Raw genomic sequence first — 12,956 nt, forward strand, 5'->3', positions numbered from 1 at the left:
TCTGAAAACTCGTATTACTTTGTACGTGGAAAAATGACATAATGACTTACAGAACTGTCCGCTTCCAAAACATTCCTGTTTGAAGTGCAGCGACGGGTAAATGAGACGAAATGAGCCACGTTAGCAGGTTCCGGGTGTTTTTAACCCATTTAGGCCTAGAATTATTGAATGCTTTAACCAGTGAAAAATAGCAGATATACAAGCTCACAGCTGCGAGCTTGTAGATCTGCTATTTTTGAAAAAGTCGTGAAAATGTGTGCAAATCTTTGAATATATGTATTTTCAAAGCGAATCTCATGTGTGATGTTTGTAACTCAAATTTTGCTTCTGGGGGGTCCCTGGAACGAAATATTTTGAGATGGGGGTCCGCGGCCAAATACATATCATTTTGGGGGTCCTTCACATGAAAAGGTTTGAGAACCACTGACATAGTAATCTCTAGAACAGACTAACTGAGCTCCAGTTAAGTGAAAAGGAGCTTTTCTTTGACGATGGCTGGCCAGATTGCTGACATAGAAACATAGGTTTTTCAAAAAATCTTAGAAGGATTCAAAAGACACTTATAGAATCAGGTCAAAATTCTAATTTTCACGATTTTTCAAAAATAGCAGATCTACAAGCTCGCAGCGCGGCACTCTGTGCCGCGCTGTGAGCTTGTATATCTGCTATTTTTCAATAGTTGAAGCATAAAATAATGATACACAAAATGTGTAAGCTATTTAGACCGGGTACACATTATTGCGTATTATTATTTTATGATTTAACTATTGAAAAATAGCAGATCTACAAGCTCACAGTGCACCGAGTGCCGCACTGCGAGGTTGTACATCTGCTATTTTTGAAAAATCGTGACAATTTGAATTTTGACACGATTCTATAAGTGTCTTTTGAATCCTTCTAAGGTTTTTTGAAAAACCTATGTTTCTGTCCGCAATCTGGCTAGCTATCGTCAAAGAAAAGCTCCTTTTCACTTAACTGGAGCTCAGTTAGTCTGTTCTTGAGAGACTACTATGTCAGTGGTTCTCAAACGTTTTCATGTGAAGGACCCCCAAAATGACATGTATTTGGCCACAGACCCCCATCTAAAAATATTTAGTTCCAGGGACCCCCCAGAAGTAAAATTTGAGTTACAAACGTTTGCTTTAAAAATAGATATATTCAAGGATTTGCACACACTTTTTTCAAAAATAGCAGATCTACAAGCTTGCAGCGCGGCACTCGGTGCCGCGCTGTGAGCTTGTATATCTGCTATTTTTCAATAGTAAAAGCATTCAATAATCCCAGGCCTAAATGGCTTAATTATTCTGCTCAAAACTGCGTAACGTGCCCACACTTCCCTCCGAGTCAAATGCAGAGCGACACCGCTCCGAACGAAAGCGTGCTCTATTGTGTTTCCTCCTAATTAAACCTAACCGTGTTTTCTATATTGTCTGGGAGAGAAAATCCAGAGCTAAGTGCATTGTCACAGCCGAGCAGCGCAACAACAGAGAGCACAACAACACGCCCAGATGAAAACCATACCGTTGCTGTGTCGAGCAGAAACCTCTTATTTCTAGATTCTTTTTCTGTTTTTCTTGTGTTTTGTTTTGTTTTGTTTTCCTAAATGAACCCCCAACTTGATCATACTATAGCAGGGGGTCTTCAACGTTTCCAGGCCAAGGACCCCTTAGTTTAGAGAGAGATGAAGCAGGGACCCCCCACTACCTGTTCATAGATTCCATAAAGTTTCATCAATCATCAGTGTATTTTGGATGCATGTCAATTTGCGTCTTCAGATATCTAACCACTTGAACCGTCAATGCTTGATAAGGGTTGACCTTTCACTCTGTTCTTAGTCTGCTCTTTTCCCCCCTCTACACCAAATCTCTTTGCGAAAATAGCTGATCTACAAGCTCACAACGCCTCGCAGCACGAGGCGTGGTGAGCTTTTAGATCTGCTATTTCTGGCTAAAGTTCTCAGAATATGGACACTAGGGTTCAAGTAGTTAATATAAAAAAGGAGAAAAAAGTTTCTGTCACACAAAGATTTGGAGGACCCCCTGTAGTAACTCTGAGGAACCCCTAGGGGTCCCAGGCCCCCATGTTGAAGACCCCTGTACTATAGCATCACACACAAGTATCAAATATTGCAGATCCACATGCTTGAAACGCAGCGCGAAGCGACGCTCATGTATATCTGCTATTTTTTAATTTGAAACCTGACAATGAACAGTTTTGGACATAAGAGGTTCCCAACAGACAGGCGATATTCAGGTTATTCTGTGAGTGCATGTGCATGTGCATGTGCATGTGTGTCAGGGACGTGCAGAGAATGTCAGAGAGGCAGGGGCTGAAGTTTGTAAAAGGGCCTTTTGGTGAAAATATCGAAAATAGCAGACCTCCAAGCTCACAACACGTCGCAGCGCAACGCGTTGTGAGCTTGGAGGTCGGCTACTTTCAGTACTCTACACTAAAATAAGCATAATCAAGTCAATACTGGAGATGTGACATGTACGGCATGGATTTCTACACAGAGAGGCCAATTCTTTCAACATAAGATTCTGCATTCAAATTCAGGAGAGTTTGGACAAGACAATTCTCCGGAACGCTGCCTTGAGGTATGGGATGGAAAGAGGGGCATTTGCATTTCTTTCACCATATTAAATACTGCATTCATGGTCTGGTGAGGGCACTTTTTACAGACGGATAAAAGGGCAGGGGATCATCAAGCCCCCTTTGATGTCTATGTGTGCACGTGCCTGGTGTGCGTGCGTGCGTGCATGAGTGCGTGTGTGTGTGCGTGCATGAGTGCGTGCGTGCACCTCCAGCAGTGTCTCCTCCAGTAGGGCCAGCTGTATCTTCTTGTCCTCCTCTTGCTGCAGCAGTCTGGTCTTCTCAGACTCCAGCTCGGGTTTCTCTTGCTGGATGGTCAGCGCTAGTAGCTAACAATCAACACAACGTTTGGACGGTCAGCACCAGGCCTGGATGCAGTTTGTGCATGTGTGTGTGTGTGTGTGTGTGTGTGTGTGTGTGTGTGTGTGTGTGTGTGTGTGTGTGTGCGCGTGCGTGCGTGCATGCATGTGTGTGCAGTACAATTCCACTTTATAGAATGGGGACGATTTGCAAGTAATTCCTTTCCATTGTACTGCTCCAACACATTTTGCCCTAAAATCATGCAAATCGGTACACAGTATGTCTAGAGTCATGTCATCAACATGGATCTGTCCCATATAGCGCCACCATCAGGCTGATTTTTTTAAACACATTTTTGGACACTGCTCCTACAGATTTTGCCCTAAAATCACGCAAAGTGGTACACAGTATGTCTAGAGTCATGTCATCAACATGGATCTGTCCCATTTAGCGCCACCATCAGGCTGATTTTTACATGCGACCTGATGGTTGCTTATCTCCCAATTCAGGGAGTCTTACTGGTTCATAGTAGATCGGGTGGTGTGGGCTTGTGTGTGTGTGTGTGTGTGTGTGTGTGTGTGTGTGTGTGTGTGTGTGTGTGTGTGTGTGTGTGTGCGTGTGTGTGTGCGTGCACGTGTGTCACCTGTCCCCGCAGGCCTGCCCTGGTGGTGGTGAAGTTGACCTCCGTCACCACGGAGACGGCGTCGGGGGGGATGACGGGGTTGGGGTTCCTGGTGGCCAGGAAGAGACGGAAGTCCTCGTTGTAGTCGATCACCTTGTCCCCCACCTGGACCACGTACCTGGGACCTGTGGACACAGAGGAGAGGAGAGGAGAGGAGAGACGTGACCAGGGGTGTAGTTGTCCCGATTTAAAATGAAGCCAGTGGCGTCAGTTCAGAAAAAGCGTCGCTTTACTTTACTTTACTTTTTTGTTTACTTTATTTTTTATTTTATTTTATTATTTTTTATTTTTTTACTTAACTGTAAGTATGTAAAACTGAAGCAGTGTAAGTATGCCCAGAAAGTATCTGCATTTGAACCAGTTACACAATGCTACAAAATGCTGCAGCTAGCGCTGCAAGCTATCATGAAATGCAGAGTGCATGTGCCGTCAATTAATCAAAGGGTAAAGTCACAAACATGAAGTTAGACATGAAATACAATCCTCGTACCAGTTACCTATAACGTGTACGTACTTACAGACAAATAGCGTCCAAGGCAAAACATTTAAGACATGTATTCAGCAGCACCATGTGCTCATGCTTGTGTGTCTTGTAATTAAGTGAACAGTTTCACTTTCGCTTTCCATTTTATACTTCATGCTAAATCACACCACTAGATGGCAGTACACACAATGTGCTCCATTACAAGTCTGAATGCATTAACTGTCAAAATGATTGAATCATTTACATTTTAAAAAATGTAACCACAAGTGGCGGGGAATTTCTAGTTCATGGATTGTACAAATATGCACAGCCAACGTCACGTCAAGTCCTAACAATTCACCCTTTGTTAGCCTTCTGGTTGGTCCCTGACTGACCAACCAGTAGGCTCCATCTGCCTTGTCACGCCCTGGTTCTGACTTTTTTAAGTTGAATTTGCTAAAACATAATTTTTTGAGAAATAAAAACATTTAAAAACATTATAGTCACTGTAGTCACTACACTGCCAGTCCGCCACTAAGAGGCTCGTTTTACTGAAACCAAGTTTAACATGAGAATTGAATACACAGAATAACAATACGAAGCAACTGATTTAAAATGGTAGTGGATGGAGTGTCCCACCGAGACACAGCAATCAATGGGTGGGAAGAGGGGCGGGACAACGGGCGGGACTTGTCAAAGGGTGAATTCGGTCGCATGACAGTAACATTACAAATGTCAAATGAATGACGAATCCTTGGCATCTTTAGCCTAGTCTTTTCAACCAGTGTCGCAGCGTCCATGGTATATTTTTTTCACGTTTGCACTACTGAAACACAAGTGGGATTATTATTTCATGTCGACATTCAAGTGCGACTATAAGGTGTAACGCAATCTCTCGAGACAGACTCTGATAGCTTACGCATCAAAGGAAGAGGAACAGACCGAGAGGGCGTTCCCTTTTCTCTGACGACGGTTAGCCAGATTGGGTGTAACGTGTCACTCGGCAAGTTTGGCTGTACTGTAGTTTTTCACCTGTCCAAAGTAATTTCTGAGACAGACATGAAATGCATAGCCTAATTGATAATGATTGATAATAGCTTCATGATTCATGAAGCTATATAAAGATATACATTTATAATAATTAGGGCTGGGATGCGATTAAAAAATGAATTGAATTAATTACAGGCTTTGTAATTAATTAATCGCAATTAATCACATTTTAATCGCATATTAATATTTTACCCGAGAAGCATTTCTTTCAAGTAAAACACATTTTGTTGTACGAGTGAATCAACAAGTGAGTTTTTTAAATCTAAATGTTGTATCCACTGGGCCAAGCAAAGCTCTCTGATCGGCTACTTCTCCCTTTGCGTTTGTTGTCTCTTCTTGATTCGTGCATCGCTATGATCGGTATGCCCGAAACTGAAGGTTCTGTGGTGCAAAAACTAAGTGCGATTAAAATGCGTTCTTTTTTTTAATCGCATACATTTTCTGTAATTAATTAATCGCAATTAATCAGTTAAAGTCCCAGCCCTAATAATAATGCATTTAATTATTTTAAGAAAGTGGCTAACTTCTGGAAATTTTCACCAGCTAAATAACAAATAGCTAAACTTGTATTATGAAAACAAGACCAAAAGAAGCGACCAGGTTTAACCACCTAGAATCAACTGGGGTTATCCTTGAAATAAAACATAGAAAGGGTTGAGAAAGAACTGGACAAGACCACAAGGTATAAGGTGTATGCTTGACTGCTGCTGCCTAAACCGTTTAACCACTCTGTCAATAGCACCATGTCTCCTGAGACCCCTTTAAATCCTCCCCCTCCTCTCTCTCTCTCTCTCCCCCCCTCTCTCACCCTCTGGCCTGGATGTCTGCAATGCAGCACTGCTGCCCTGGCTTTTCATCTCTCTCTCTGCCTTTGCCTGGGTGTCACACGTAATTCTGGGCCCTGGGTACAAGGATACCACTCACATTTTGTGCTTTAACTATTGAAAAACAGCAGATATACAAGCTCACAGCGCGGCACCGAGTGCCGCGCTGCGAGCTCGTAGATCTGCTATTTTTGAAAAAGGTCGTGAAAATGTGTGCAAATTCTTGAATATATCTATTTTTAAAGCCAACGTTTGTAACTCAAATTTTACTTCTGGGGGGTCCCTGGAACTAAATATTTTGAGATGGTGTCCGTGGCCAAATACATATCATTTTGGGGGTCCTTCACATGAAAACGTTTGAGAACCACGGACATAGTAGTCTCTCAAGAACAGACTAACTGAGCTCCAGTTAAGTGAAAAGGACCTTTTCTTTGACGATGGCTGGCCAGATTGCTGACAGAAACATAGTTTTTTTTCAAAAAACCTTAGAAGGATTCAAAAGACACTTATAGAATCGTGTCAAAATTCAAATTTTGTCGGAATATTTCGAATCCTTCTAAGGTTTTTTTTTTTTTTTTTTTAAGACCTATGTTTCTATGTTAGTGGTGCTCAAATATTTTCATGTGAAGGACCCCCAATGTATTTGGCCCACGGACCCCCATCTCAATATATTTAGTCCCCCCCCCCCCCCCCCCCAGAAGCAAAATTTGAGTTACAAATGTTTGCTTAAAAAGTACATATAATGAAAGATTTGCACACATTTTCACGACTTTTCAAAAAATAGCAGATCTACAAGCTTGCAGCGCGGCACTCGGTGCCGCGCTGTGAGCTTGTATATCTGCTATTTTTCAGTAGCTAAAGTATAAAATAATTAAGCCCCCCTCCACCGTGGGCCCTAGTAACTCACTCCCACTTTACCCCTCCCCTTGTGACACCCCTGCCTCTACCTCTCCCTCTCTCTCTCTCTCTCTCTCTCTCTCTCCCTCTCCCTCTCCCTCTCCCCCTCTCCCTCTCCCTCTCCCTCTCCCTCTCTCTCTCTCTCTCTAACCACATTCAAGGCGCTAAGCTTTCCTTTCTCCCTCTATTTCATTCCATTCCAAGCCCTTTTCCATTTCATTTCAATTCAATTCTATATTTTCTCCCCCCCTACGACCTGTTTAGTTACTAAACAGGTCATTTAGTAACCACTGTGCCTGGGGACCTTTGGTGTGCCCCTGAGAAGGGTCAAGTGTGCCCCTTGAAACTGCTTGAAAGCCAGTATTATATTTAAAAATGATTTAAACTAGTGAAAACAGCCGTTCTACAAGCACACAACGCCTCGCGGTGCGAGGCGTTGTGTGCTTGTAGATCTGCTGTTTTCACTACTGTTGTGCGACAGCCTTGTATGATGAAGCAGGGCATTACTTTGCGAAGAAACGTACAAATTTGAAACTTGGAGATACAAGGTTTCTTCCCGACAGTGACGATATTTACATCTCTGTATTATGTTGGCGTGCCCATGGATTCTTGGGACATGAAAAGTGTGCCCATGCAGAAAAAAGGTTGAGAAACACTGGTTTAGTAAACGAGCACCAGGCTTTCCCCCGAGAAGCTTTCCCCCGAGAAAGCCTGGTGACGCGAGGTTAGCGGACAGCTGTTGCGATCCGCTGCTAGCTGCCCCCTCTGATACAGAGGGAATGTTCTGGTTTGAATGGCGGGCTGTGAACTGGTCCCAGCTGGCTGTGGCCGTGTCCTCCAGACGCTGCATGTTGGCTGGCATGGACTGGCCTCAAACTGACTCCAACCACGGCTGAACCCCTGGCCAGAGAACCTTAAACAATCAAACTGACTCCAACCACGGCTGAACCCCCGACCAGAGAACCTTAAACAATCAAACTGACTCCAACCACGGCTGAACCCCCGGCCAGAGAACCTTAAACAATCAAACTGACTCCAACCACGGCTGAACCCCCGACCAGAGAACCTTAAACAATCAAACTGACTCCAACCACGGCTGAACCCCCGACCAGAGAACCTTAAACAATCAAACTGACTCCAACCACGGCTGAACCCCCGACCAGAGAACCTTAAACAATCAAACTGACTCCAGCCACGGCTGAACCCCCGACCAGAGAACCTTAAACAATCAAACTGACTCCAACCACGGCTGAACCCCCGGCCAGAGAACCTTAAACAATCAAACTGACTCCAACCACGGCTGAACCCCCGGCCAGCGAACCTTAAACAATCAAACTGACTCCAACCACGGCTGAACCCCCGGCCAGAGAACCTTAAACAATCAAACTGACTCCAGCCACGGCTGAACCCCCGGCCAGAGAACCATAAACAATCAAACTGACTCCAGCCACGGCTGAACCCCCGACCAGAGAACCTTAAACAATCAAACTGACTCCAACCACGGCTGAACCCCCGGCCAGAGAACCTTAAACAATCAAACTGACTCCAACCACGGCTGAACCCCCGACCAGAGAACCTTAAACAATCAAACTGACTCCAGCCACGGCTGAACCCCGGCCAGAGAACCTTAAACAATCAAACTGACTCCAACCACGGCTGAACCCCGGCCAGAGAACCTTAAACAATCAAACTGACTCCAACCACGGCTGAACCCCCGACCAGAGAACCTTAAACAATCAAACTGACTCCAACCACGGCTGAACCTCCGGCCAGAGAACCTTAAACAATCAAACTGACTCCAACCACGGCTGAACCCCCGGCCAGAGAACCATAAACAATCAAACTGACTCCAACCACGGCTGAACCCCCGACCAGAGAACCTTAAACAATCAAACTGACTCCAACCACGGCTGAACCCCCGGCCAGAGAACCTTAAACAATCAAACTGACTCCAATTCAAAAACCCTTGAACGTGTGGTCTCTAACCAGCTTTCTCTCCATCTCTCACAGAACAACCTGCTGGATCCCAACCAGTCAGGTTTTAAACCAGCCCATTCTACAGAAACTGCACTCCTAGCAGTCACGGAAGCACTCCATGTTGCCCAGGCTGCCTCCCACTCTGCAGTCCTGATTCTTCTGGATCTATCAGCGGCATTCGACACAGTGAATCACCAGCTGCTCCTGGACACCCTTGCTGACCTAGGCATCACCGGGACGGCACTAAAGTGGTTCTCCTCCTACCTGTCGGACCGGACCTATCAGGTCTCATGGAAAGGTTTGCTTTCGAACCCCCGGCCAGAGAACCTTAAACAATCAAACTGACTCCAGCCACGGCTGAACCCCCGGCCAGAGAACCTTAAACAATCAAACTGACTCCAACCACGGCTGAACCCCCGGCCAGAGAACCTTAAACAATCAAACTGACTCCAACCACGGCTGAACCCCCGACCAGAGAACCTTAAACAATCAAACTGACTCCAACCACGGCTGAACCCCCGGCCAGAGAACCTTAAACAATCAAACTGACTCCAACCACGGCTGAACCCCCGGCCAGAGAACCTTAAACAATCAAACTGACTCCAGCCACGGCTGAACCCCCGGCCAGAGAACCATAAACAATCAAACTGACTCCAGCCACGGCTGAACCCCCGGCCAGAGAACCTTAAACAATCAAGGCTTTTTCAGACGGGGTTTTCAGCTGCAGATCAGAGCAGGCCTTAAAAAAGGGATATCCGCACGTCACATATTCATCTTGTTATTCGTGTTGTTTGAACGTTTCAGTGGCTCGAGTGAGGAAAAATCTGAAACAGATAGGACCATGGTCTAATAGCGATTTCAATCGTTTTTAGATTTTCCTATTTTCATGGCAGTGTGCATCTTGCAAGTCCGGATGTTACGTTTGTAACATCCACCATCGGTCCGTCCGCCCAACCACCCTCTAGTCTAGACATATTTTAATATAGGCTGTCTCCGTGGGTCCATTTGTACACTTTTGGAGGATTAGGGGTACATGTTGTTCATGGGATCATGGAACAAACAGGTTTGACATTTCAGGGCTGTGTTGATCTTTTAACTTCATTGAGCACGCACGCATGCATGCACATACACACACACGTGTGTGTGTGTGTGTGTGTGTGTGTGTGTGTGTGTGTGTGTGTGTGTGTGTGTGTGTGTGTGTGTGTGTGTGTGTGTGTGTGTGTGTGTTTGCAAAACCATGACATGACCATGTCACATTTTATAAATCATGATCAGCGAAGAAGACATCAGAGGACGTCACATCATACATGTGTATTGCTAGTGTTGATGTATATGGAAATTCTTCCAACATGTTTTTTGGAGCTGTGTGAAGCACAGGCTCCCTATACGTGGCCGTGTGGGTCTGTCTGTCTGTGTGTCTGTCTGTGTGTCTGTCTGTGTGTCTGTATGTAGCCTGAACTTCCTAAACTTCGGCACGCTACTAGTCCCACAGTTTTGCCACCACACACTCGCGCCATATGTCAAATCGACCGGCTTACTCGGGAATAGTGGGCTAGTAACTTGCTAAGAGAAAGGTTCAATAGTTTAATTGCTATTAATTTATTAGTGAATTAATTTTCCCCATTGACTTATAATGGGAATCGCAAAAACTCACATTCAATTATTTGTCTCTCGCAAACCATAGGGGCTAGAGTTTCAAGACTTGGAGAGGAGGTTCATAATGATTTCAAGGATTAAATAAAAAATAATTGTGTCATTTGGCCGCATGGTGGCGCCATAACACCCCACTTTACGTTTTGGCCTGTAACTCTTGAACCGTAGTTCGGAAAATTAAAAATATTTTTTCCCTGGATTCCTTGGGTCATGACGCATCTCCCCATATAGGCCACGCCCATTTGCGCCATGATAGATTTTCCGCCATCTTGAATTTTCTCCAAAACACACTTTTTGCTCCTTTTCCTACATATTTTCTTCAAATGTCACAAAAATCGGTACACATGATCCACACACACACACACACACACACACACACACACACACACACACACACACACACACAGCTCCACTTCACACGGGTGTGATTTTTTATCTTAATTTTCCATTTATTTTTTTATTTTTTATTCTCTCATATCTGCTATGAGGCCGATGCATCCTTGAATTTCAAACATTCCTATAACTAATCACTGTATTTTACTTCTTGAATAAGTAGGATAGGCTTCTACAAGCTTTCAGCTTCAGCCTATTCCTTTTGACCACATGTAACAATGACTAAGTGGATATATGACTTGTAAAAATGTGAGTGATCAAATAAACTAAACTAAACTAAAAAACTAAACTGTATCATTCCAGATATGAGAGAGAAGAGAGAGAGGGCGCGTGCGTGTGTGTTCGTACGTGTGCATGCGTATCTGGGTCAGTGACGTGACGCCCCAAAAAATGTGTTTTTAAAAAAACTTTAAATTGCAGGCATAAAAGTTATTTATTTTTGTTCTACTCACTCTCAACCTTATGGAAATACATTTTGTTTTTAGATATTTTATTGGAATCAGACTTTATTCAGCAGTTTGTTGTACTTGTGCCTAAAATCGTCATATGGTGTGACGTGAAAATAATTGTTCATAAAATGAAAATGGAGTACATCTTTCTTAAGTTACTCACTTTATCAAAGTCCTTTATCATAACTAACCAGTGATCCACTATAGTTTTTTGAAAATTAATTATATCTGTATATTTTTTTCATAATCGACACTCTGTGTGAGGCCCATGTTCATGATCTTACAACATATTTTAAATGTATTCTGTCAAAACTTTCTCTAAAATTACACAAATATTTGTGACTCTTCCTGATAATATTCTCTATGTAATCCATAAACATTTTTTTGGTTTAATCATTAATAAAGGTATGATTTCTCACTATTTGGAATGTCACACCAAATGATTTAGTGTCACACCGTATGATCATATCTTCATGTGTCAAAGCAAACTGTGTTTTAACCTACCTATTAGTGAGTACTGAACTTTACTGATTGATTAAACAATTACCCAGGATAACATGGCCTTAATATTTCTGAACAGGATATTATTGTAGGGCTTTAACATGGGATAAGAAAGAATTGTAGTAGTAGATGGATGATGAGGATGTGCACAGGAATGCTACGCACACCTAAGTCTTCTGCCGGCCCACGGCAGAAGGATCCTAAAGGGACAATAAGGCGCATAGCCACACTTGGAGCCAAGGCATTGAAGGCAACATTTTATTAACACCAATTAGTGGAAACAGAACTCAGCATTCAGGTAAATTGCTTTTTTCCGAAGTCTCCTGAACTTGAACACAGCATTTTGTGTTGAACAAATGTAATTAGGAATCATGACATTACACCACATCTCCACTAGCTAAAGAGTGCTGGGTTGCGCAACTCCGAAAATAGCTGATCTACAAGCTCTCGCAGCACAACGTGTTGAGAGCTTGTAGATCAGCTATTTTCGCTAGTTTTGTCTCGGGTCCTACCTTAACACTGTCCACTGTCCAGTCCAGTGAGTGAAAGTACAAAAGTATTAGATCAGATTAGATTATACATTTAGACTGTATTGTACATCAGCCAGTAGTATTTGGTGAGGGTAGCAAACCGGCTGCCTTGTTGCGGTTCTGCTATGCCACAGACAACCTCCTGCTCTTCGTAGAAAATGCAGTCTCGCCCCTTTGGCTCCTCTCTCCTTGCTGGGTCATTGTTTAGTTTCTCCCTGTACTTTCTCGTTCTCTCAGCACTTGTCATTTTCCAGCTGACAAAAGAAAATGGAATGTATAGTTTAAGACAAAGAGAAAATATTGTTTAGATTGAAACAATATGTTAAGGTTTCTGTGAAGGGGTTTCTGCTCTGTCTGATGAATTTGAAGTATCACTGAATGAAGCTAAATTACATTTTATGTAAAAATGTTTAAAACAAATGTTTAAATGTACAAAAGAAACATGGAACTTTGTTATTTGTTGTTATATCTGTAGTTAAATACAGTATAAATCATATGGTGTGACAGTCAAGTCATATGGTGTGACAAGCAGACATGTCACACCATATGATTAAGTGTCACACCATATTACTGTTTTCTCCATTTAGGTTTACCTTGAGGCTACTATGTACACATTAGCATGCTAACAGCATGCTAGCTATAACA

General features: G+C 43.2%; 1 protein-coding gene across 1 annotated transcript in view; it reads right to left on the bottom strand.

The window, feature by feature from the left end:
• The window catches only part of dync2h1 (dynein cytoplasmic 2 heavy chain 1), a 557,731-nt gene that overhangs the window by 272,651 nt on the left and 272,124 nt on the right, over positions 1–12,956 (bottom strand). The window contains 2 exon segments of the mRNA XM_080731168.1: positions 2,802–2,921; positions 3,536–3,699. Coding sequence (XP_080587294.1) covers positions 2,802–2,921; positions 3,536–3,699 — 284 coding nt within the window.

This window comes from Nannobrachium achirus (assembly GCF_963921795.1).
Source record: "Nannobrachium achirus genome assembly, chromosome: 8".
Taxonomy (NCBI): domain Eukaryota; kingdom Metazoa; phylum Chordata; class Actinopteri; order Myctophiformes; family Myctophidae; genus Nannobrachium; species Nannobrachium achirus.